The 27,553-nt window shown below is 38.1% G+C and overlaps 2 protein-coding genes across 2 annotated transcripts; one reads left to right on the top strand and one right to left on the bottom strand.

Annotated features, from left to right (window-relative positions):
* Positions 1–223: 223 nt before the first annotated feature.
* On the bottom strand, positions 224–27,553 carry LOC108729949 (uncharacterized). The gene is given in 27 exon segments (XM_018459350.1): positions 224–886; positions 1,218–1,376; positions 1,462–1,610; positions 1,704–1,899; positions 2,013–2,182; positions 2,592–2,693; positions 2,761–2,997; positions 3,221–3,667; positions 4,780–5,036; positions 6,047–6,165; positions 11,200–11,420; positions 11,708–11,864; positions 11,937–12,103; positions 12,419–12,560; positions 12,653–12,840; positions 12,994–13,166; positions 13,254–13,302; positions 14,412–14,529; positions 14,607–14,673; positions 14,676–14,702; positions 15,262–15,427; positions 16,039–16,215; positions 16,366–16,551; positions 17,351–17,515; positions 24,172–25,944; positions 26,244–26,531; positions 27,201–27,553. Coding segments are annotated over 27 exon segments (6,249 nt in total). The 5' UTR covers positions 27,429–27,553; the 3' UTR covers positions 224–765.
* On the top strand, positions 21,498–23,922 carry LOC108730011 (carbohydrate sulfotransferase 11). Its single transcript, XM_018459454.1, has 4 exons — positions 21,498–21,543; positions 21,613–21,981; positions 22,409–22,608; positions 23,066–23,922. The coding sequence occupies exons 2-4, from the start codon at positions 21,723–21,725 to the stop codon at positions 23,294–23,296; spliced, it is 690 nt and encodes a 229-aa protein (XP_018314956.1). The 5' UTR covers positions 21,498–21,543; positions 21,613–21,722; the 3' UTR covers positions 23,297–23,922.

Here is a 27,553-nt window from a genome sequence, read left to right as displayed (position 1 = left end):
CGAATTTACAACAAAAAAATATATAGAATTAACGAATCTAAACTTTCGGCTCACGAAAGCATTAGCGATTCTGAAACAGATTCATTGCCATCAGCAATGAATTCCTTTCTTCAGGAAAATTTCTGTATATATATTTTTTCTCTTCCTGCAACTCGTTAATGTAGAGTTGGTGAAGACAATAGCGAGACAACGTTTACTCTTTTCGAAACACGTGAAAATTTACGTCACGTCGACGATACTTCACGAACACTACAATGTAATTGAGCTACAATTGCGTAATTTATGATCACCGACGTGAAGGCACTACAGTTCTCCAAATGTATTTGCGCCGAAGCGCATCCTTTATACAATCATATAAAAAATTATTATACATGCGTATATGTATTAAAGTTACAAGTATCAAAACTTCGTCGCGCGATAAATTCGTCGATGAAAAAACAAGATCGAAGTTCTGACATGACGATGGGGGACGCTCCTCGGGTTTTTCTTGTACCTTCCTTGATTCCTGATCTCCTAAGTCACATCTCTCGCTCCATTTAATTTCGAGGAGGTAAATATACAGTGCGGAGGAGAGAAAAGCTATTTATATGACTACTTGTCGACATCTTTTTCGGCGTATACGTTGTAGAAAATTCATGTCTGTGCCGTAAATTGGCTTCTAATGGATCGTAAAAACATCCTGCGTGATAAACAGTCTTTTGAGATAGTTCGAGCAACGGTAAGACGGCTATATTACATCGAATGCAGATTTAATCGAATGTTCAACTATAGGGTCTTCATAGTTTTATCGATGTGTCTCAACGTCGTTTCGGGCACCGCGTCTGTCAACGCTTTACGAAAGCCTTCGCAGCGAGTCAGTCGCCGAAACATTCTTTTTGCATGATTCCTGGAAATTCAAGTCATTACGATCATAATTACAATGCTACATTGAAAAAAATATTTACTAAGTTTTAATAAATCATTTGTTTGAGTAGTAACTAAATATTCATTAAATATAAAGGTACATGTATTTATTTGATATAAGAATTGCCATTAATTTGATATAACTCATCATTTTTTTATTGCAAGTAAATATTTATTTACTGTAAGGTAAATATTTAGTTAGGTACTATTCGAATAAATATTTATTAAAATTGAGTGCATTTTTCCTTAATGTATCGATTTCAGGGACACGAGAATGTATATCACAATATGAGACTAATTGTAAATTCACTCACCTTGCGTCTAGATTTCCATCCATCAACAACTTTGCGCCCGTGTTTAGCAACTTGTCCCTCACGTCGCGCGGTAAAATCATAATATGATCAGGTCCAATGCGATCGGTGATATCCGACAACAGTCGTGCGGTCGCCGCGCGAACGATGGCGTTTTGATGACTGAAAAATTTTAATCAAAATCTAGAGATCAGCTTCGTCGCACGGAAAAACGTTCCTCAATCACAATTGGAAACTGCGGACTTACCTGGCTCCTCGAAGTACCATGATACCGATGGTTTTATGAGGCGGAAGATACTGCACCATCTGATCCAGCGCTGCGTTACTGTCCGATCGAAGAAATCGATTCGTATCGGCTGTTCTATGAAGCAACGGTCCAGCTATGTCGTCCAGATCCTACGAGCAAAAAATAAATAAGGCGTTCGATAAAATATAAAAATGTTTGAATTTCTATGCCTTTATGCGGAACGACATATGCTTGACGTCTACCTGATCGATACCCCGTATCTGAGAACTGAAAACATCACCGGCAGCGAGACATGCGGCCCGTGCCACTTGCGATCGAAGATTCTTTATGTGTCGCCCTAAAAGTCTTCCTATCGTTCCGACCGCACAGACGTCCAAGCCCTCCGGATGTTGCTTCGAGATCTGTGACAGGGCTTTCAGACCTTTCATCGTTATTTCCCTAAAACGCAGGATATAAACACCGAATGAATTATTTAGACAACGAATGACAATGATTTACATGTTATACGATTGTGCTGATATCGATATAGATTTTACAAAGTCGACACGTACCAGTCTTTATTTTCAAGTTGTGAAAAGCACTGCTGTACCATCCGTTTGGATTTTTCTGAGGGCTTCTCCATAACTCTCTTGTTGGAAGGCATTCGACACCTACTAAGACCGCGTACCGGTACTTTCGAGGGCATTCTTCTACGCGATTCGACATCATCCGTAGGTTCAGACTACAAGAGAGTTCCAGAAGCGTTAATTTTGTGTGTGTGTGTGTGTGTGTGTGTGTGTGTGTGTGTGTGTGTGTGTGTGTGTGTGTGTATGTGTGTGTGTGTGTCCATTCACGGAAAGATCGATTTTGCTAAAATATTTAAAAATTTAGGTAAATATAGATCAGAAAATAATTTGGACTATAAAAATAATTACATATGTAAAAAACTCAAGCATGGATGAGCAATACTAAAAAAGTTTTGACATTCTAATAAAATCAGTTTGAGCGTTTTACATAATTATTTTGATAGTCTAACAAAAAAAATTTATTTTCTGTACCTATTTAAATTTTTAGATACTTCAGCAAAACCGTTCTTTCCATGTTAAAATTCTATTCTATAAAGAAATGTCTCTTTGCCATATATATCATACCTCGATCTTCAATATTCCGGGCTCCATATTTGTTTCGCTCGCACTGTCTTTACTTTGTCTGTCCTCCAAAGCATCGTTCACGCTGGATTCTTCTTCCGTGGACTAGAATCATAATTATATCTCAGTCAAGCTCTTCAATAGGCAGTTTGATCGTATAAAAACATCTTACCTCCTGAGTATTAATCTTATTATGTGGATTATCATTTTCGACGCTTCTCGCGTTCTCGTACTCGACGGTTTCGTGAGAATGAGGCCTCGATGCGATGATAATTGCCGGTGAATCACCGACCATACTGATATCTATGGATTGGTGACCAACGGTGTCCAATGATCGAATGGAAGCATCCTCGTCAGGTACTATGGAAGCGATTATTCTCTCCTCACTAAAATCCCTGGGATCCTCGATCTGACATTCGGAAGATCAAACGTTAAATAAAATACGCCGTCGAGGAAATTTAATATATATTAAAAGGAATTTATATTAATTTGATTTAATACACACACACACAATTTAAAATACGCGATGATCACGCCTGAATTTTACTTGTAATTATTATCAATGGCATATGAAAAAGAAATGTAATTTCTCACATATATTTAATTTTCTGTGATTTATATTGTCTACTGACCAAATTGCGCGAACCGCAGCGAGAATTTCGCGTGGTCGGCGAGCTAGAGATTGGCGAATGGTGGGCACTGTGATTAGGCGTCAGGTACAGCGATTCTGATCTCTTAGGACTGATTGTGACCTTCGATTGTAGCGATTCCTTGAATATCTTCGTGTCTTCGTAGGGTAGAATCAGCTCGTTTGATAACGTGGACACGACCGACCTTCTTCGCGCGCTCGACCTATCGTCCTCCGGCTGTTCGGGAACGCCGGAGCTACTTTCTGTGCTTCTATTGCAATTTTCATCCACGGTGATTAGCTCGTTGTGATTCGAATGCCTGGAAATCGATCCGATTCGACTCGCCGGTTTCATGTCATCCTCGCTGCTCCATTCTTTCGATACCTCGTCCACGGTCAATGCGTCTGCCGTCGTGATTGGGTATTCCATTTTGTTGGTATCCAACGGCGTCTAAAATTTTTCAAAAAAGTTATTCGTGGGATCATACAATGTCGAATTATTTCAACTCACATTTGTAGAAAGAACAAAAATATCTGATAAAAATAATAATATCTGAACTCGCGTTCAGTGACATCTCCCCGTATTAAATATATTTCAATAGCGATGGCATTTTTCTTCAGACATAATGTTATTGTATAAACTTCACTTTACATCTATATTTCACGCTCTATAATTCACGATAGAATTCGAAACAGAATTCTATTTATAATTTTATGTATCAAATGATAAATACAATTATAGATGAGAAAATTTTCTTTTATTACAAGAAAAAAATACGACATTGAATACGTAGGTTAAATTGTAATTTATGTCACTTATATATAGACAAGGTTTGCTTGTCTATTAGATTGGACACGACTCTATTCACAGCTCTTATAGATTTTCAATTTTCTTTACACCAAATGTAAAGATTCAATTTTCTTTACACCATGCAATTGACCAATCACGAGTATTTATTCTGTACATTGTACATATAATATTTGATGCGTCTTTTATATTTATAAAAATGGAGCATTATGGACTGTGTTCCAAAATTTACTGTCAATGCTAAAAATCTGTAATTGACGTTACATGTACTATACGTTTTGAATATTGTATAAGGCAGTCAATTTTAAAACATAGCCATCGTTATAAATGTATAATTCTAATTATTCATATATTTTCTGTATTATACGATACATAAAATTAAAATAGAATTCTGTCTCGAATTCTATCGCGAATTATATCTTGTCTTTAAGTGGGCTTGAATGTTAAATAGATACGTAGCTGAATAACTTCAGCAAATTTCGAGCAGACTCTATTTGAATTCTAATCTGACGTTTAATTACCATGATGTTTAACGTTGGAAAACAAAATGATGCGTCAAATGACAGACTCCGGTTAAATTTTCGCTGAGGAAATAACGACTCCATATATGCGAAAAAGTCTATTACTGAATTACTCTTCGTCGGTGGTGGGCCACCCTGTATATGTAAAGATTGCGATTTGCAAGTTCGATTTTTCAGCAGTTCGACGCGCTGTGGGAGGAAAAAAGAATACTAGTAAAAGCGATGATTTCTTACGAAAAAGGAATCGACGTCGTCGCGAGTGGCGCTCTGACGATTCGCCGTCTGTTGCGTGATAACGTCGAACGCCGGATCGCCAGCGTTCTGGCTCCGTGGGGTCGACGATTCGCTATTGTCATTGCCATTGTAATTTCGCAGCGTCGCGTCTTGATCTTCCTCTCGTCCCGGTCGATCATTCCTGGAAACGTCCGACGACGAGCTGCTCGCGCTTTTTGGACGTTCGCGCGCACCGATTGAGAAGGAACGCAGAAACTCTAGGAATTCAGAAAGTTCAGTTATAATATGTGCTCACTGAAGACGTCAATAAGCGTTCAAGAAATCTCATTAGCAGATCTCGAAATTTGTTAAAGGGAGGGCCATTGGCGCGTCGCTTTTTTTAAGATCAAATATATGGAAAGAATATTAAATTATTATTTAAATTATTACATTGGAAAATAATTCATAAAACGTTTTATTTAAAATTATATTAATATAAAAAAAGAATAATATAATGGAATCTATGTTTTTTGTATCTAAGAGTTTCTTAAATTTAAAAAATATTTTTGAAATATCGAAATTGTGATTAAGCATTTCAGAAATATTAAAAATATATATAACGTTTTGCTATAAATATTTAAAAAAAAAGAAGTCTCCAAGAGAGAGCCGTGGCCCCTCCGTGGATCCGCTAGTGTAAAGAATTAGTCTTAGCGTGAAATTTTTCGTCTGCAAGTTTGTAAATATCGCGAGCCATGATAGACACTAATTTAAATGTGTTGCAATTTGGAAGATAGGACGAGCTATCGATTGGACTTTCCGCTGCAGCGCGACGTTCGATCGTACCTTAGACTTGACCAGCGGATTATTGATTACTTTGGCCGGCGCGTCAGCTAGGTTTAAACTCTATATGCATGCACAACGACGAGGTGAAGAACCTCTTGTTCCATTTCGCTGTGTTTCCAGCGCTGCGCGCTTCGAGCCAAAAGTTTACATATATTGTATTTAATTTATTGTGCAGCTTTGCTGAGAACGCAAGTCCTTTTAGTACAACGCGACATTCCGATCGATGTACGAGATGTGTGCTATCCGATATATTATATTTATTAATCAGGTATCGTGAAAGACAACCATCTATCCACGAAGAGTGTTAATCTTTCGATGATATTTTAAATTTAAGCGAAAGAAAAAGTGTAGATGACACAGTTCAATTAAATGTCTAAATAAAAATTAAGTTGAAAATATCAGAGCTTCCTGGCGAACGTTTTTTGAGAAAGAGAGAACTGCATACCTTGGTACCGCGATTCCTCCTTGTTTGAATTTTGTACGTGGTAGCCTTTCGCGTCGGGCGAGAAGTGATGTCTGTTTCGTACATTGTATTCCTCCTCGTTCATCATCGTCGCCTTATTACTGCAAAAGATGCAAAAATAGAAATCGACTCGGAAGTAATTTCACATGCAACTATTGCGCGACATATTAATGTTTCAGTAATGGCGGGGTTAGCGCGCAAAATGGTATTTTCACGCGAACTTTAGTTGCATATCTGCATGTTTATAAGCTGAAACACGACGAATCTATATTTTAGAATAGCAAATTGTGGTAAATAAAACACGAGTGTCATGTAAAACTAACATGTCTTTTATGCTTGAACGTATTAAATTAACATAATGATAAACTGGCCGATTATTTAATCAAACTTAAGCTTGATAAGCTTTTCTCAAAATTAGATGATTATCTTTTTTGCAATAATAATATGGGCTTTTAATATGGAGTTTTGTTTTACACTTTACATTGAGAAAAAAATGTATTTTTGAACAATATTTGAAAAGTACTGTGACTGAATATTTGCTAAATATATTTAATTTTTGGTACAAGAATCATTCATTTGATATAACTATCATTCTTTTTTCCAGTAAACATTTATTTATCATAATTAAATATCAAGTTAATACTATTTAAACAAATATTTATTAAAATTTAGTACATTTTTAGTATATTTTTTAGTACAAATATTTATTAAAATTTAATACATTTTTTTTCTCAATGCAGCAACTCACGCCGTTTCTCTTCGATCGATATCATATCTATTTTCTTCTCATGAAGAATAGAACGTTATTTCCATCGACGGTGCTTTCGAGGTTTTCAATATTAATGAACTATTATACATCTATTATAAATCGCGCTACACATCTTTCATCCTCCTCAAATTCGATCCGCGATGGTCAACATACATCGTGTCGCTGTTTCGATTCAATCTTAAAGCGATGACCGGCGTCGTCGTCGTGGTAATGATGGTCGAGACGGATGCGTTGCCGTCCCCATCGCCGTCGTTGTTGCGGCCAACACCGACTGACTTTCTGCATCGGAAGATGCATGGGCAACAAGACAGAACGGCGTTCGCGATCTTGTGTTCGCCGGACCTGCTTGCCGATCGTACCTCGCCGACGAGGGCACCATTCTCCTCCTTCATCTCGGTCGGCCAAAAGAGACTTGAAGATCATCCCGCACAAAACTTGAAGTTCATCCCGCGATGCCTCGTCGACGGTCTCGTATGAAAGTTCTCGGTCGTGGCCGCGAAACGCGTTTCGTTTCACCCGAATTAACCCTCGAGGTCAGCGAGTGCGACGTCATGGTTTGAACGACTTGTTGCAATTCTGTCTCATAATCGTTCTTGCGATCGTACCCGTTCGCGAATTACAAAAAAATATCCGCCTTTATAAATAAATAAAAAAGTCACCGTTTTATTATAAAAAAGAACGGTTTTGCTGAAATATCTGAAAATTTAGCTAGATATATACAATAAAATTATTTTCAGATATCTAACTAAATTTTTAAATAGGTACTTCAGTAAAATTGTTCTTTATTAGAGTATTAAAATTTTATTGTTGGACTAGCCTCTCTACTAAATTTTATGATATCTATTAGCGTTGCTAATCTTATCTTTTAATCAATGAACCTTTTTAGTTCTTTCTTTAATTTTTTTAATATCTTATATTATTCAGGAAGTAATTAATATCGTATAGCATAATAATATGGTACGAGTGGAAAAGGTTAAATGTTGCCAAGTTTCGACCTTTCGCAATCGTTAAAACGGTAAGAGGAAATAAGTGTACGAGCTCCGAAGAATCAATCGATACTAATGACAATTTCAAACATCGGCGAACGCTCTACTATCGAAACGCTCTGTCGCGATATGTGCGATACGTTGGAATATCCGAACCACGAAACGCACGCAAAAGCGTGAAAGATCGAGCTGCAGATTAGTTATCGATCAAGTGTTTAAGAGACTTGTATTCCAAAAACATTCGCTTGTATATTTTATATCCATCTTGTCTACGAATCCACTCTTCTTCATTTCATTTCACTCATTTCTGCATTAGACGTTTTCCTGAGTATTATTACTCTCTAAATTCTTTGAAATGAAACATTTTTCTAAAAATTAAAAATTGAGTCAGTCGTAAAAGAGTGGCTTAATTTTCTTTAAGAGTGAGATTCCTTCTAAAAGATTTAGATCGGTATTTTCACAATCGATTCTTATATTTAAGATTGTCTTAACACAGGTTTAAGATGTCATGAACCGATCAGAGAGCCGCATTAGCACCTTAAGACATTACAGTCTTAAAATAAGAATTTATAGAGAGTAACTTTCTTGTTTTATATATTATTTTATTTTTTAACGTACTGTTCGCGCAATTTTATGATACACCGCAACTCGAGAGTCACGTTAAGTCGCCACATATTCGCGAATCGGTCGAATCTGTAATTATCCTACGACTATCGTGTACGGTACGTCGAACTAGCAGCGATTCGATCGAGATTACGATGTTCATCGTTCTGCCATCCGCAAGTGGCAACTTTTCAAGGGCGAACCTTGCGTAACGCGAGCAGCTGTGCGAAATCGTGTCCACGTGTCCACGTTCTCTACACGCAACGCTCTCGGAGCACTCGCTGTCATTCGATTTAAATGACAGAGGTCGATGACACTCGCGCGTAACGTCAAACAGATTCAATTAATTTGTCGCTCAATTATTTTCACGCGGTGGACCTCTTATGAAGAGCGAGAGGAAATAGCGAGCGCGGACGAGGACCATGTTCGACGACAAGGAGGCGTACTTTATAATTGCGAAGGATACGCGCTTGTAACAATCGACGACGTACGCACGACTGTGGCACGTAGCAGAGACGGCAAGCGTCCCGACGCTGACCACTGCCACCGCCACCCCCACATCGTCCCCGCCCCATGTCCGTTCGCCTCCCCGACCTCCGCACTTTACTTCTTTTTAATCGCAGAGAAAAGGGTGAGAATAATATGAGAAGTTTGAGAAATCGAGGTGCGATTCCAATCTTTAAAAACATGCAAAAAACATACAGTGGAACAGAAGGAGGAATAAAAGATGCACGAATGAAAACAAGTGATAACATACTCTCTAAAATTTTTAGAGTAAATTGTCATTTTGAAGAGAAATCTCACTCTTAAAAATTGAAAATTGAGCCACTCTTTTTTAAGACTGGCTCAATTTTCACTCTTTAGAGTGAAATTCGACTCCAAAGAATTTAGAGAATACAAAGGAAATGAGGAATTTAAAATTTAATAAATTTAGCAATCATAATAAAAACATAAAATTAAAAACTCAATTTGAATGGATGAAAAATATATAAATATAATAAGTTCTCTTTTGAATTTTCTTGTCTCGAGGACATTTTCTACGAAGACTTAGATATCACCTTTCCGATCCCCTTATAAGACCGTAAACCAGGCTGACCATAACTCACTCTTCTCCCCTCACGTGGTCACGAAAGAAGGGTTGGCAGAGTCATGCGATCCGAGTGAAACGCGGTTAAAGGAGGTTGAAAGATGCCAAGCGCATTTATCGCTTTTCCTCCACAGGTCTTGGAGTCTACTCTAAGTTTCTTATAGCCTCAAAAAGATCACGATATTAAAATTGTACTTTAAATTCGATTTCATCGATGTAAAAAAACGAGGCTGTTATCATTCATAATTAATTTTGGTTAGAAATTTATTCGAATTACCGACACGCTAAAGTGAAATTCCCGAACGTCTCATCGGTTCAGTCATGCAAATTTGTTACGAAAAATCGATGCGACGTTTCGAAGAAATCAACGCAGTGAGTCAGAGGCTACACACTCGGAGAATTTTTTTTTTGCTTTCAGAGAGAAATTCCTTCACTTTTCGTGGAGCGAAGCAAATTCGAATGGTGAGAATTCAAAGAATCGGCTGAGAAAGCCGATTTTTTGCGATTTACACATAAAGTATCCTCTTTTAATGTTCGTCGTTATAACGGATACTCCGGGATAAGCGATATTGAATAGCGATTAGTGGCTGCGTGCCGGCTTAGACGTAAAAAATTCAATGAGGAGGAATGGACGATAGTATGGCAAGGCGTTTCGACAATCTACAATAGTCCCGCATGTTACACACCATGCACATAGCACCCGCGTCATTATACCCGTTGCATTTCCAGGCACTGCGAATTTTCAGTTGTATAACTTTTGCACGGAAGACGAAACGATTGAGGCATTTTTCTTATCGTGTGGCACGCGCGCTTTTCTTCGTCTTTTCCTTCTTTTTTCTTTTTCTTAATTTTATCGATCGACTAATTCGAGCGGTCAGAACTAGTCCACTTGCGATATAGTAGCATGTTTTGCGAGCCTTATGAGGGCGTGTTAAATGTTAAGTCGCAATTCTTGCGATCTCGATGAGGCAAAACGGGAAAGTTGTACATTTATATATGTATACGTAAATTTAGAGCCGATCGGAGTATATCGACTGCAAAAATCGCTGACATGCAAGGCGATTTTTGCCGACCTAAAATTCGCCGCTCTATCAACGATTTGGATCTTGTTACACAAGTTAAGTCTTAAGAATAATGTATGTCATGTGGGGAGATTGAGATTAAGCGAAATATGAGGTCGCGTACCTTGCTGGATCGATAATATTACGATTGCTATTACAGCTTATATTATTATTTCAAGCATGTGAAATATTGTTAAAGGTGACAGTCTCTCTCCAATAATTTTGTTCCTTTAACCGCGCAAATTCTTGTAAGTCTCATTTTAGGGTACATTTTCAAGTGCCGCTCAAACCGATGTTTTAACGACAAAAAGGATCACGTGGTCAAAATTGACGAATATTAAACTTTAATTTTGATCCTATTCAGTGTGAATTTATTTGGAATTCAAAGCTCAAGCTCTTATCGATGTTTGGTGGGCTACATTTACGCATATCATCTCGCGTGACGATACACCGACATCTCGCTCGCAAGTTATTTTAAGACCGAATCGATTTTGTCTGGGATTTTCCGCTGAAACGGTTTAAGAAAAAAAAAGAGAACAAAAAGAGAGAAAAATTCTTGCTATCCCTATGATTGCGTGTCGACGTAATTTTATTTCAAACATTCTACTCTACGAAAGCGAAGAACTTACATGTCGTACATCGACGCAGCGTGAAATCTGTTGGAAGTCAATTTGACGAACTGTCGCGATCGGTGGAGTTGTGACGGGGATAACGATCGCAATCTTCTGCGATGAGGACTGACGAAACTTTCTGAAAGAGGGCGCCTATTCTCCTGCGAATTTGATGAAATTAAGTCCATCTCGGTTCTCTGCTGCGCTGCTGCCGCATCTTTCGTTCTACGATTCTTGGGCTACGACGATTATGTAAATTAATATTTATTGTTAGGGATACTTAAAGACGCTGAATTTGAAACCGAGTTCTAAATCCAAAATTAAAAGGCTTGAATCTCTCCAGACATCCGTATCCAAAATGGGTTCGTCCATTTTCAACCAGAAATTTTTCTCACAATAATTAATGTAAAAAATATCTTATTACGATTTTGGACACGGTATTGTCTGGGTTAGAATTAGGATTCAAGTCTAAAAATTCCAATGACTTATTTCATCGATCGTAAGATTAAATAAGAAGACGATTTACCCGGTGTCTCGCGTTCCTATCCCTATCCGCAGGAACTGACATATCCAGATTTTGAGAGTCCTGATACACGCGGGTCAATGGATTTGGGGGAGTTCGTAACAGCCGATAGGCATTTCTGTCTATGAGCTTTCTTTGACGCTCGAGAATCGAGTTATATCTGTAAAAGAAAAAATCAATTATATGAATAAATTTTTTCGATCAAAAAAAAAGATTTGATTCTGAAACTCACGCCTCGACGAGTGTTTGTTGCTGCATATTTCTGGATAGGGAACGTTGACGTCCTCCCGCATAATTCGAACTTTCGTTCTCGTTCGTAAATTTATCGGTGTCCACGAATCTGTCGTAACTGTGCGAATTGTCATCCGAAAAGATTGCTTCTCTGTTTCCTGCAGTATCCTACAAAATTATAAACATAATTGCATTTTTATCTATGCAAAATCGATTATTACATTCAATATTTAAGTTTAATAATTTAATTTGTAATACAACTGACATTATACATATATGACATTTTAATATAGTTAATTTAATATTTGAAGAAAAATCGTGGTATATGTGTGTGTTGTGTGTGAAGAAAAAAATAAAATTAAAAATTTTTTACTTTCTTTATCGAAATTATAATTTTTCTTCTATGGAAAAGAGTAATTGCTTAAGAGTAATTGGAGAAGACTAACGAGAGAATAGTTTGTGTGTGTGAAACATTTAGCTTACACTGTATTCTCTATTTGTTCCCAAAACCTTCGTGTAAGAGGCTGGCCGATAACCGCTAGTATGTGAATCAAACGTTTGATTCAATATCTGACTCTCTTCTTGTTGAAAACGTTTTCGTCGTTGATATATCGCCGCGTACGACCTATGCACACAATTAACGCAAAATATACGTGATATTAATTTAATTTGAAATAAATTTGTGTCTTCTATTATGAAGATATCAATGATACTCACCCGGCATTTTCCTGTCGCAAATTTATTCGATTTCGATTACTGTCTAACATGTCTGTTGTTTGCTTTCGCGAATTGGAATTGACATATTCCAAGTTGAGGGATTTTTCACGATTTTGCGATGTTATTTTGGGACGTTCACGTGACAATAATACCGGAATCCTGGAGTCTCCTTTGAGAGCGATACTTTCCTGCAAGCATATATTTTATACACTTTTTAGTTTGAATTTTACATATATATATTGGTATTTGTAATAATATTTTGTGGTAAATGTAAGTTTTATAAATTATGCGACAAGAGAGAATAATTTAATATTTCATGTCATTGTATAAGAGAATCTTACCTTTTCTTTAGAAACTTCATTAATGTCTCTGCGATTTCGCAGTTTTTGCTCGAAATTATCAAAAATCTCTCTATGATTCTTAGCATCCGTCTCGACAAAATCGTACTGATTCAATGGCGTGTAAAATGATCGCAATTGCTCCTCGAATCTTAAATTGGCATTTGAAGACACCCCTAGAAAATTTGAATTATCCTTTCAAATTCTTGTTAGATTTAATCAGACTGGTCAGTTAGAATAGAATTCGGGAGGGATTGCATTACCCGCATTTGTATTTCGCCCATTCAGTCCTTTTATCTCATTTTCATTGTTCTGTAAGAGAAAAGGATACTCCTTAACTATAACATTGCACCTGCATAAATCATACGATATTCTGCCGTGTATTTGATAAACATGTGATTTTTGAGCGCGACATAATCGTTACATTTTATTTCGAGACATAGATGTTCGTATAATACGTAAAAAATAAAAAATGAGAAATTAGAATAACCTATTATCCTAAGAATATTTTGCGTTTCATGCTGCGATACGCCATCGAACTTGGTTAAAAAACAAACAAACTCTACTATCGCTGACATAAAGGGTGCATTCCGATTTTTACTGCCAGTGCTGAAACTATATAATATACGTTACGTACGCTATAAATTTTCAGCACTGGCAGTGAACATCGGAACGAACCCAAAATCACAGACTTCTATCACAGACTTCTTCTTATAGAAGTTCTGTGCATAAAATATTATATTTTAAAGATTCCTTTATAGCAACATTCTCTTTTATGTTATATCGACGACTTTATGAAACTTAACTTATAAATATTCATCTTGTAAATATTCGTTGACGATATTAACTAAGATGCGAATGCAAATTGCGAAAAATATGTTATTGAATCACGCAGGGAGTTAGTGCTTCGTGTTTTAAGCTCCTTACTCACAATTCACACTTGAGAAATACTTATGAACGTTCGAGGCGATATGCAAAATGAAGCTTGAGAGGAAAGATGTATTATGTCGCTACTTCCTACTTCGTTGTGTATTTGATATTTGCATTTGCATTGCAAAACTGATATCTCGATAAGTAACAACAATGACATTGAAAAAGTAACGCGCAATACATCGCGCAGTATTTAATGAGAAATCAATAATACTTTTCATGTAAAATAATGTAATTAATTACTAATGTCCCTGAGAATTATTAATAATACGCCAATATTAGATACCCTTTGCTAAACATAAAACGCGTAAAAATAAATGTATCATAAAATCATTGCGATATAAAATCCTGTTATAAAATTTGAAATTTATTATTAACTACTGTCTTTATTTATATTATTTATAAACCGATTTCTTATTTAAATATGTATTTGTCGCGCGCTCGTATAAAAAGCGAGAGAAGTAAAATGGAAAATATGCGATCCAACTTACGTTAATTTGCGACTGCCAGGCTGTCGATTGCTCAGTTTTGGATTGTAATCCGACACCTAGGGCAACAAGATTGGGTCTCTCTATCCACGGACTCTCGCGGTTATTTAGAAAATCGTTTCTAAAATGACACGACATTTCAGGCAATTTTAGGCGAATATATATTCCGAGCTTTCTCGAATAATCACGTGCAATTACCTGGATGCTCTTCCCTGTGCCGATCTGGACGTGGCGATAATCTGACCTCTACTACGACCGGTGCCAGTCCCGCCACGATCCAATCGACGTCAGGGCCTGAGAAATTGACGTCTCGTAAAAATCAAAGACGCATGTTGAATGAATATACATATGTATATAATTACAGATTTTTAACTATACAAAAATTGTCAACTACACTTGCGTTGTATTCGGAACGATATAATATATATGTATGTCCGCTTAGAAAAAAAAGAAGAATTATAATATGTGTAATTAAGAGAATTGGCTTTATGATACATATGCAGATAATCATGTAATATCAAACTTTGCGTTTACATTAAAATGTCACGCGATGCCGCTGCTTTCAAACGTTTATTTGAAATCTAACTGCGTGATTTCTTCTATGCAGCTATAAAAGGAGAATTACTGATTGCGCTCTGTGATATTATTACGTTATATTTTATATTACAATATCTTCTAATTATATAGAATCTCTTTGTTTTATAAAATTTCAAACTTCATTACAATAAATAACGATAGAGCAAAGTTTCTATTGTAACAACGCGACTCTCGTACATGAAACTTGTACTTTGTCATAAGATTTTATCTGCGCGAGTGTATTATGCTTTGCTCACTTATTCCCGGTTGTTATTACCAGTAGCGATCTGAACAGTCGGTGAAATTTGCAAACCGTACACCACGAGACCATCGGCCGACACCAGGGGTAGTGACTTCCTAGCCAGCCGTGCTCTGATGGCGGCCAGCATCGCCTCGGCGTCGGGACTTCCCTCACCCGCCCGTCTTCCCGCTTCAAGAACCTCCTACGAACGAACGAAGTGTTATTTCGTTCAATGCTCAAGATTAATGGGCTTTTTACAATAAGCCATTACTAAGTTTAAGTCTTAAGCCGTAAGAGCCATGGCACACAAAAAAACTTAAGCAGTAAAATCTAAGCAGTAAGCGAATTGACCAATCACAGTAGAGTCCACAAGGCCGTAACATAAACAGTAGCGAATCCAACATGTTGATTTCCTTTCTGCTTACGTCTTACTGCCTTAAGTTTTTTGTGTGCCAGGGCCCTAAGAAATTGATTAATCACAGTTGAACGTGAGAAGAATAATCGACTATATGATATTGATCAATTTCTTACGATTTAAGACTTAAAGCCTAGGTTCTAATGTTCTAATGGCTAATTCTCACGTTTAATTGTGATTAATCAATTTCTGCGGAAAGTAATAATTAGAAAGCCTATGAAGATTATGGCACATAAAAAACTTAAGCAGTAAGAAAAACGTAAGCAAATCAATATTTTGAATTTTCTATTACTTACGTCTTTATACTGATCAGCCGATTCGTTTACTGCTTACATCTTATTGCCATACATTTTTCTGTGTGCCATGGGCTCAACATTCAAATCTAAGATAAATTTTACCTCGGAATCATATATCTGCCCCAAAACAGCCAAGGCGTCGAGCGCAGCTTGGCGTACTCTGCGTCGCCGATCTGCGACCATCGCCGCCACTCGGCTGGCCACGATTTCCAGCTTGAACTCGGTACTGGGAAACGTCACCAGCGAGAAGATCAGCAGCTGCAACGCGTTCTCTCTTGTCTGGGTAAAAGCAACGAATTTAGTGCCGAAATGACACGAATTAACGCTTTAAATTATTTAAAAACTTTTAGAGTGAATCTCTTTTTTAACATTGGCTCAATTTTTACTCTTTAAAGTGAGTGATTCCACCCCAAAGAATTTAGAGAGTACCTTGGTGTTTCTGGCGCTCAGACAATGTGGCTGCAGTAATTGTTCCAAGAGCAGGCTAGGCTTGAGCCGTAACATCGCGATTCGAGCGAGCTGCGCCGCGGATGGACCACCCTGTCTAGCCAAACCCCAGGCCAGCTGCGGTAATTTCTTTCTTAGTGCATCCTCCGAGACACCGGCGACCACTACCTGAAATATAAAGTAGTTTCTAAGAACACATAGCGAAAGTATAGCTCTAGAAAAGTTTAACAATATAAGCTTTAGAAAAGTTGAACAACAACACGTGAACCTTTGGTATTATGAAAAAGTTGCAGAGTATTATTTTCTCTCCGCGTCGCGCTAAAAGTGTCTTCTACGCAACTCTCGCACTGGATATACATGTCATATAGGTGTCCTTGCTGCTTGCGCTTTAAAACTTGGTAACTCGAGTTTAAATTCTTCTAAGGTCGAGAATGCGAATATCGATATTGTAAACTCGTAAGAATCTTGCAGTATCGAAACTTTCAGTGAATTTTCAAAGTCTTGAGTAATTTCAAATTTTTTAAATAAATTTTAATGAATATTTTTGTTTGAATAGTAAATAAATATTTACTTAAATATAAACATATTTATTTGATACAAAAACCATTGATTCATTAATTCATCACAACTATCTTTTTTTATGGAGTAAATATTTATTCACTGCAAATGTTATTAGCACTATTCAAAGAAGTATGTATTAAGATTTAGTAAACTTTTTCAGGTGCAGAGTGTTGTTCTCATAGTGTGGCTTTTAAGAATTAAACTCTACTTTGAAAGAAACTTTTTAAACATCGAGGTCGATTAGGAGATGTCGAAGTTTAAAGATCGATGACAGATATCATCCCGTTTTATCGCGCGGAGTACATATTACTTAATAATAAGGCTCACAGCGTTATCCGGCGATGAATTAGCCTAAATCTCGATGTATTTAAGGGCGATCTTGAGGTGCGAGGAGTTACGAGCTCACCTTCGCCACCGCTAAGCCGGCGGCAGCCACGCGGCAGCTCCTTTCGCCGCCGAGCACCGCATGCAAAAGCGATCCTAATCGCGACTCTATCGCGATTAGCGCCGAGGACGTCCGCAGAGCTGACGCAACTCTTTCCAGACCTCTGACACGCGCTCGCCAGTCGTCCTGCAAAAGTGACAAGATATCAGACGAAAGGATGATTGAGATTCCTGCGACACGTCATACACCGTAATCGTCAAACAAACCCATTCCACGTGATATTTTATCAGTTACACTTTGACGTCATCAAATATTTGATTGCAAGGAAAAAAGTTGTAGGATGTCATATCATTTTAATTGCGTGGTAAGAGAGAAATATTTATTTATGTAACATATGAATATTTAAATTTGTATTAGAGTTTTGCGTGCTTAATATTGGAATCGCCGATGGTGTCATTTTGACTCCGCTAATCGTTTCAATTCTTTTCTTTTTTGTATTAAATATACAGTACAAAATATTGAAAATATATGATAATATAAATAATTATAATAAAATAAATAATATCAAAATAAATCTTTAATAACAAATGAAAGCAAGGAAATTATTAAATTGACACTTTCGACAGTTCTAACGGAATATCATCGATGGTTCTATAATGTTAAAATATCAATATTGCTTAAATAATTTAAAAATGTACGATCCTCTTTGAAAGAAAATCATCAGTTCACGCATCGAAATGTCTGACGAATAAAAATTAATTTTATCGTAAGATCGATTTCGCCAATTGTTTCATTCTTCTATCCGTGGAATTATTTCGCGTGCACATGCAAATCTCCCAACAATTACACGTGATAAGAATAAGCCACATTTATCCAGCTGTTCTCAGGATTAACTGGTCAAATACTTGAATATCTAATCGCTAAAATGCTACTTTAATCGCATATGTGAGTCATTTCTAATCGCAAACATCTTTTTAAGGGCCATGGCACACAAAAAAAACTTAAGCAGTAAAACGTAAGCAGTAAGTAATTGATCAATCATGGTAGAATCCGTAAGGCCATAACGTAAGCAATATCCAATTCAACATGTTGATTTCCTTACTACTTACGTCTTACTGCTTTAAGTTTTTTGTGTGTCATGGCCCTAAGTCTTGATTTTCTTCTACTTTCGTGAATCACGGAAGAAAATCACGGACCGTGATTTCCTTCTATTCTCTCTCCTTAATAAAAACAAATCAAAATAAAAGAATTCATACTCAATTACAAACAGGTGAGTAGTGTCGCTAGAAATTCACAGTCGACATTATTGATCGTCGCAGCGGAACTGAACGCAATACATCCGCATTCTCACCGCGTGCACTTCTATCGGGCTCTATAACCGCGGAATCAATACGGACCTTGCATTAATATTTTTTTAAACGTATTTTTTCCTCACGGTCGATGTATGCAATTACCTTTTCGATATTTTTTTAACGTTCTCATCCGTTTTCGCGCTTTTTTGAAGACACGTTTACGAGTCGACAAACGGCGAACAAAGGCGACGAGTTTAAGAGTATCTATCGATATATATATATATATATATCTGGTACTTGCGCCACAATGAATCAGAGAACAGTTTGAAAATTGCACTTACCACGTCGGTGCAACGCGACGGGTACAATTGCCGACGATTTGCATATACACGAGAATGACGCCTTCCTGGACCTGAACGACGCGGCACGCAACACGTGCCTAATTATTTTCTTGCGGCTTACCGCGCGCGTTTACCCTCTCTTGTACGCCCGTCCCTAGCATAACGATCCGCGAGGCAGATCTCCCGTCGTTTTTCACCCGCGGAATATTCATACGGGCGCTGATATCAGCCTCGGAGAGTCGTATCGCGCGGCGTGACATAAGAGTACGTTTGCGCTCATAAACTCGGCGTTAACTCTTTATATTGCGCGTAAAGAAGAATAGAAGCGACATTATTTATCGTTCTCATCATGAATCGATTAGAAAGAAAAAGCTACGTCCTCGAAGGATTTTTGCATCTCTCGTAAATTATCATACTTTCGCGATTTAATTAGGAAGAATAGCAGCTCATATAGCACAGAAGCTTGCAGCAACTTTTGTAATGTTACTGAAATATTACTGGAATGATCTCTGTATGGGAATTACAGAGACTATGAAACATCTACATTTTCGTATCAAAAAAATTTTTCGCAATAAGTTTATTACAGTTTTTAAGTTGGGAATTTTGGGGGGATTATTAATATTTCAGATTTGATTGCGTTGAAAGTCCGACAACCATATCGGCACTCAATTATAATTTCTGAAAATTAATTCGTTTAAAAATGAATTTAAAATAGTTCAACATCTTAACGTTCAGACCGATACTGGCGCTTCTTAATGTATAAAAAAATTCTGCTTCCATAACAACATTCTATAATAACGTTGCAAATTTAATTTCCTAAATATTTAAATGAAAAAAGATTACGTAAAGCAGCTTTGTTAAATTTTTTCCGAGAATCGACTTTACATTGAACTTTAAAGCAGCTAACTCAGGTGAGATAGGTAGAACCCGCAGGTGACATCGCGGATCAATTATGCAGCGTACGATGCATGTTGCGAATAAGTCGAAGCCTTGTTCGGGATAGATATATATGTATTCGCGTAGACATACATATATATATTCTGTTCCCTTGATTGCGGCGAACAAAGTCCCATGGAAATCGATCGTGTGGAATCGGTATTTATTTTCACAGGCTTCTCGTAGACGCGCGTCGACGAGGTCGCACGTGCATTCATAAAAAGGTCTAGTGCAGCCGGTGCAGCGACCTTGAAGTTACTCACTGAATGAACATAAGGCATACTTGCGAATAACGGTCATTGCTGGAACTTTAATCATATATACATCAGTACCGCGAATACAATGTTTCCTTATACAAATTTAGCAGCCTCGGTCTTATATTATTGTAACTGATCCACGACTGCTTTTCTTTTAGAAGACAGTCGACACAAACGTCGCTCTATCCTTAATTCTTGGCATATTCAATGAATAACAAAGATAGAATGATACTTGTGTCGACTGTGTCTCTTAAAAGGAAAGCAGCCTATATCAGCTCTTTAAGATCAACTTTTTCGCAGTAATGAATTTAATCGTTGATCGTTAATTAATCGAATTTTTATCTTTTCGTATTGGTTTTAAGTCTCTATCAGGATAGCGATCGTGTAACTTTTTCTCTGGAGTGCAAACGTGAAAAGTGAACATTTTTATTAAAAAGTTACATGATCGCTACCGAGAGCGATTGCACCGTTTGAACAGCTGAGCTAACGGAATTAGTATGCTAGAACATGGAATTCTTTGACCATGACATTCCCCACTCACAAACTTCAGGAGTGGACTTATCTATCGTACTGGTTTACCTATCTTTCCTATCTCTCGTTAAAATTGATTAAAATAATATAAAAGGCTTTATGGAGTAGAAATTGAAATACAGCTATATAATCTACATAACTTTAGCACGCTTTTAACATCTGCAATCAATATTAGATATTAGATATTATAGGAGACATTTTAAAAAATGACATCTCGTTGTGAAGCGATAAGTTCAATATAAGCTGACAGAATCGTCCAAGTCATAAAAAATAATGGTGCACTTATAACAATACTTTGTTATAATCGTTTGTTACCAAACGGATTGCTTGGGGCTGGCAGTACTTTAGATCCATCACTGTCGGCGAAACGGTGCACGAAACCGGTCAGTCAGTTGCCTCAGCAGAAGGCGGAGAGAATGTTCGTCTCGTGGGTTTTAGAAAATTCCGTCTTTGAAAAATCACAAGCGGAAGATACAGCCAAATGATACATTCGCAAAACTGTGAATGTGAGAACCACATCTTTCCGGATACTTCAAATCATCGTCTGCCTTGGAGTTGTCTTCTTGACGCTGAAGCTGTCCATCGCCGTTATCGGCGACGAGAGCAGACCTCTTCCCGTCGATGACGATCTGAGAAAACTGATGGTGAGTCACTAAGAGATTTGAAATCTTAAGGAGGTCGAGTATAATTCTGAATCGTTTATCTCAGATCGAGGTCGAAGCGGACAACACACGACGATCGTTGAACGTTGAAAGGGTATGCAAAAAGTATAACTTGGGGTTTTATCGAAAGCTCGCCGATGACTCTCTATTCAAGCATCCACCTGCGCCGCAGTATGCCATTTTCTATATGGACAGGTTCGTAAAAAGTATCAGAAAGGAAGAAGAAAATATATTTTGATTATTAACGATCGATCCTTATCGAAGGTGTCAAGGTATCCACAAGATGACGATTTTTGCGCAGAGTACACAACATATCGTACTGTCCGGTGTATAAAGCCGGCACCACGACCTGGCTCTATAATCTTTGTCTGTTAATGAACGTGCCCGAGGAGACGCTGAACAGTGGCAAAGAGCAGCTGTCGACCATCGCCAGAAGAGCGATACCGGAACTTGAGTATCCTGAGGCCGATCACGTTCTGACAACGAGCAGGAAGTTATTGGTCGTGCGACATCCTTTTGAGAGGCTGCTAAGCGCCTATCGTGATAAATTGGAGAACTCCATCGCCGGACGGGAACACGGGACGCTTTACTTCTATCGCAAATTCGGGGCCAAGATTGTGCGGAAGTATCGCAGTAAGTCGTGGGAAGAGGAGAGATGAGGGAGAAACGTTGACTGAAAATCCTTTTCTTTACTCTGCGCGATAACCGTTATCGAGGATAGATTTATTTTCGCGATTAATCCTTCTGTCGATAAGTAATTACTTTTTCACCTTGTCATTAACATGTTTCACAAGATTTCTATTAAAAACGTTAAAAATGAAAACGAGATAAAGTCTGTGCCAAACTGCTCTTTGCTATTCGAAGAATAGGATAATTTTTTAGGTGTTATAACAAAATAAAAATATAAAATTTTTTACTGTTTAAAATTCTCGATATAGATATGTATCTACTAAGTATCTATTGATTGAAGGATTAAGTTTTGGAAACGCGTGTCGAATATAATTTTAATTTTATTAAAGAAAAAGAAAAAGAACGGCACTGGATTACGATAAACTTTCAGAAGAAAATTTCACGGAGCCACGGTCGAATCAAGTGATTCGACGCGAGGATGTACCGCCGCCGGCTGGAGTGGAACCGACTTTCCGAGAGTTTGTTGAATACATGATTAAGACTGACCTAGGCAGTTACGGAGACGATCATTGGATGCCATATTATCTCTTTTGCACGCCGTGTCTCGTCAAATACGACATCATCGCGAAGGTATCGAAAATCGTATCTGAGATCGCTAATTGTCGTAATCTTGTAATATTTTGTGTTAACACTAATAAAAGTACCTAAGTATCACACAGAGCTTATAAAGCGTTAAAAAAGCACTAAAAAAGCATATAAGCACTTTTTTAGCGCTTTGTAGTTACTGCTGTGCTACTTTGTGGGTAAAAGTACCAAGCGAATGAATTACTATGAAATTAAAAAAAGTGATGAAAAACTAAATATTTTATTAATATAAAACATAATTATTGAAAATATTTAAAAATTCTGTCTTTTATACAAAACATATAATATTAATTTAAAAGATAAAAACAGTCAATAATGACCGCTTGGTATACTTCTAGTATCAAATATTTCAAAAATATTAGATATATGTGTTGAAATTTTTAACGAAACATCATGTCAGCGATTATTTTAAAGCTCTTGTAACGTAATAATAATTTTACAGGTGGAATCGCTGTGGAGAGATCAGGTGTATGCGATCAATAAATTAGGATTGCAAGACAAGATCGAGCCCAGATGGAGACATAGTAACAGATACGCTAACGCCTCCAAGATATATTTCAGCCAGTTAAACAGAGAGATGGTGCGTAGACTGTACGAGAAGTTAAGGCTGGATTTTGAATTGTTCGATTATTCGCCTGACGTTTACTACGAATATGCTACGTCTATTAATTAATTAAAGTTAGCAGTATATCAAGCTCTGTGTCAACAGTCTATTGAGCACAATTTTATAATAATATAATCGTGTCTAAAACACTGATGTAAACCATCGATGGCCTACAGAGCAGGCATCTCATTTGAGATTTAAAAAAAAGACAAAAGAGAGAAAGGTACGTTAAGTCCCTACATGCGCACACGTAATGCTGATAATTGATGGAGCTTAAATCACATTACGTCACGCGACGAACTTTTGTCGACGACGAAAATCGATCGACCTACTTCTCACCATACCTAATGTATCGGACCGGCGGTTTGTCCTAAAGTCAAGGGTCCTCAAGTGGATACGTTAATCGTCAAGGATCGCGACAACCTGAAGCAGGGCATTACCCTGCTAACACGCGGCAAGAATGGTGCCAATGAATCTCATGTGAATTTTCACGAAGTCACATCTAACTTGAATTTCTTCAAAGAATAACATCACGATTTTTTCTAACTGTGATATATAATATATTGAGGTCTATGAGTCCAACTGAATTAGCTGGATCCGTCCACAGTTTTAAAGATCTCTTTCTTTTGTTATTTGCGCGAATCAACTTTTATATATAATTTCTATATATAATCCGACATTAAATATCAATACTTCGATGAGCTTAATACAATATTATTTGAGGAATTTCAAAAGTGATACCAAAAATATAGTTACTGTTTATAATACTGTTTATAAGTTTCGACGAGGGAGATAATATGTGCAAAGCGTTGTATTTATCAAGAGACGCATTTATAAGCATTTAAATATTTCATTAAAAAAATTAACAATATGTTTTATGTAATAAATTTGTACGCGCATGAAATATTGGTATTTATTAATCGCGGAAATATCCGATTTTTTACCTTGTTGTGCAGGTCATCCAACACCTCCTGGCCAACCAATCCCAATTCCTCCCAGCTGGGTTCCTGCGGTTTACCCTCGCCCTCGCTGCTACTACAAGTGACACTTTCGTTTCCCTCCGAAGCGTTCCCTTCCTTTTTATCGTGCTGGCTGCGCCACTCTTTTCGTCCCTCGCCGTTCACGATGGTCACCGCACGATCGTCCGTAATCATGCCATAGGTACGCACGTCCCGTTCATCGTCGTCGTTGTCATCGTCGTTGTCGTCGTCGTCGTCGATGAAGTCGCCACCGATCAGACGATCTATTTGCGCATTGCACTCGTTTACTGGCGATCCGAATGGAAAACTGTTGGATCTGTGAGACAAGCTGTTTTCCGACTTCTGTTCGTTCAAACATTCCTTTTCTAACTCGAAGCTGTCGTCCTTATCTCGAAGTGTCTTCTTCTGTTCTGGACTTGATAATTTTGTCGTCGTGTAATTCCTCTCTTGCCTCGAAGAGACTTCAGAAACATTGCTTCTGTTTGAATCAATCGCGTCCACGTGATCATTTCTTTTAAGGATCATCGCTTGCTCTCCCATTGAAGATACGTTTTTCGAGGCTTCTATCGCTGCAATTTGAACCGACTTAGACAGATCATCTTCATCCTTGCTCTTTATCAATTTGTCTTCACTATTTGCTGACGGCGAAGCAGCCTGAATTAATGTAATTTCTTCTTTCTTTGATATTTCATTAATTACTTGCGAACTACTGGTTATACGAGGAGCTTCATTTTCTAGAATCGTTTCACTACTTTTTCTTATTTTCTTCGCGTTCTTCATTTCTTCTGTTCCCGAATTGATTACAATGAGAGGTCCACCCGTTTTCGTCAGAATACCCTTCTTAGGACTTAGCTGCGCGTTGTGCGTGTACTCTCTCTTGGGACTGCTGGACGCTGACCTGGAAGCTCTCTTCGGTCCTCGCTTCTCCATGTGAGGACTGCAAGGTTGCGATGATGGTCGTCTCCTCATTTCCGGCATCTTAGTGGCCGGCGACACTGGAAGTGGGATCCTCGTCTTGGGCGTTATCTCAATCGATTCTGTATCATCGCTGTCGGGTGTCCTCAGCTTCACAATCTCGCCACCAAAGTGGACGCGTCTAGGTGTCCTGCGTTTATCTGCGGACGATGGTTCTTCAATAACGCCGTTTTTCGCATTATTATCGACCTTGTTTTTCTTCACTTCGTTGTCCTCGCTATCATCATCGTCTTTTTCCTCCAGGATTGTCATTGTGATGGCCGTCTCCTCGTTGAACTTGATCTCAGTTTCCAGAACGACTCTCGACGGTGGTATCTCGTCTTCCTCCTCGGCGATACCAGAAGTGTCGCTGTCGCTATCCCAGGATTTGTCGAAGACGTGCTCTTTTTTGTCAGCCTTCATAATATCTTGCGTGCGATTCTTGTCTTGCTTCTTTTTGATCGGCTTGATATTGTAAATTTTGGAGAGAATATCGATGTTCTTCTTAAACTTGTCGTCATAATCTGCTAAGTAACTCTCGAATTCTTCCTCACCGACTGCGTCACGGATCTTCATGAGAGACTTCAGAACGGCTTCTTGATGTGGTACCTGGACCAATCGTGAGGCGAAGGCGATCGTGGCATCTTTCAGGATCTGCGTTGTTGGAGGAGGACTATTCGAAGATGGAAAGAGCAGCAGAGGTGCGCTCAGAATCACGCCTGTCGTCACGTTTGTTTGAAATGGATTGTGAGCATCCGGGCGATTCAAGCCGTCGTGAAGGATCTGAAATAAATGAAAACATTTCTTGATACTGTATCGTTATCTTCGTAAAAATTAAATGTCCATAGACGAGTTTTAGAAGAGACCATAGAGAAGTTTTAAAAACTCGTACAGTATTTGGATTTAAAAGCAATTGAGCTTAAAATTTATTTATAGAAAAGAATCGTCATCATAATATTATGAAATAATGCTTTGATAAATTTCATTAATTGAAGAAATAAAATTTTTAGATTTTCAGAAAGGTGATAAATATAGATTTAAAAGGAAGCTACAGGTAAAAAAAGTAAGTTACGGGCACTTACGTTTTTAACCATGTTTTCCCTGTTGGGGCTATGAACCAAGTAGACCCGCAGCGTGTCCAGGGCGCCCTTACGAACCGCCGGCGCTGGATGTCCCAAATTATTGATCAATTCCGGCACCACTGGTTGCATGACCTTGTCAACGACATCGGTGTTCAGCGTCGGTAAAACGTCCATCAGCACCCGCAGGGCGTGTTGACGAACCTCCCATTCTGGATCCCGAAGTCTCTCGGAGATCTCGATGAAGGTGGCCTGCGTGTCGACCTCGGACGGAAACCTACGCGTACGTACCTGGCCAAAGACAATCAGCTTGTCAAATTTATTCGTTTCCAAAAAGGAAAATTAGAAGATAAAACACGTAGAAATATGCGACAACAGTATAAAATACTCTTTATAAGGGCCGGTTGTTTCATCTTGAGATGAACTATGTGGTAATTTACCTATTGGATGAAAAAAAGAGTAAAAGAATAAGAGCATAAGAGAGTAAGAGAGTTAGGTCCAGTTTCATAACTCACGGTTAACTCTTAACCGAGGTTCAACTTATTCATTATCTCTTTTCAATTCTAGAATTGGAAAGAGATGAGAAACAAGTTGAATCTCGGTTAAGGACTTATGCCCAATTTCTTCACTTCCAGATAAATTGCGGATAACCTTATCCAGGAGATATCTCCATTGTATTCTGAAAGATATCTCTTGGATAAAGTTATCTAGAGGTGAAAAAATTGGGTATTAACCGTGAGTTGTGAAACTGGGCCTAACAAGACAGTGAGCTGAAGTTTACCAAAAAGTAGAACAACCCAGCCTAAAACTTTTAGTTGAATCTCATTCTGAAGAGTGAAATTTCACTCTTAAAAATTTTTAATTGAGCCACTCTTTTTCAAGACTAGCTCAATTTTCACTCTTTAGAGATTCCACTCCAAAGAATTGAGAGAGTATAAAATACTCTTATCCCAAACGTACCACGTGTTCCCAAAGAGGTGTCAGTTGTATCGCTTGCCCAGACGGCGGAGCGGACGTCATCCTACGTCGCGGCTGGTGACGATGACGACTACCTCGCCGTGCGGACGAACCGTTGTCCTCCGACAAGGACGATGGTCGAGCGACGGGAAGCGACGCGGGTTCTTCCTGGGGCTGCAGCGGCCCCGCATCTGTCGATCCTGTCATAGATGACGACAAGCAGCCGGACATATCCCCCTACGTCTCGTCCTTCGGGTACCACCGATTGTCCGTCATGATCTCCCGCGAATTTGGCTCCTCACCGTTCATCGATGGTCCCAGTGGCATATATATGTGCGATTGCTATGCTAAAGTAA

This window comes from Mycetomoellerius zeteki, unplaced genomic scaffold, assembly GCF_001594055.1.
Source record: "Mycetomoellerius zeteki isolate Tzet28-1 unplaced genomic scaffold, Tzet1.0 scaffold119, whole genome shotgun sequence".
Lineage (NCBI taxonomy): Eukaryota > Metazoa > Arthropoda > Insecta > Hymenoptera > Formicidae > Mycetomoellerius > Mycetomoellerius zeteki.
Note: the sequence above shows the minus strand (reverse complement) of the source record. Positions and strands in the feature narration are given on the sequence as shown.

What these genes read in the sequence shown, in the direction of transcription:
- LOC108730011 (XM_018459454.1), top strand. Translation starts at nt 21,723, where the DNA reads ATGAACGTGCCCGAGGAGACGCTGAACAGTGGCAAAGAGCAGCTGTCG. An exon ending in GATTGTGCGGAAGTATCGCA is followed by an intron (nt 21,982 to 22,408) that starts GTAAGTCGTGGG and finishes ATAAACTTTCAG; the next exon opens with AAGAAAATTTCACGGAGCCA. An exon ending in AATACGACATCATCGCGAAG is followed by an intron (nt 22,609 to 23,065) that starts GTATCGAAAATC and finishes ATAATTTTACAG; the next exon opens with GTGGAATCGCTGTGGAGAGA.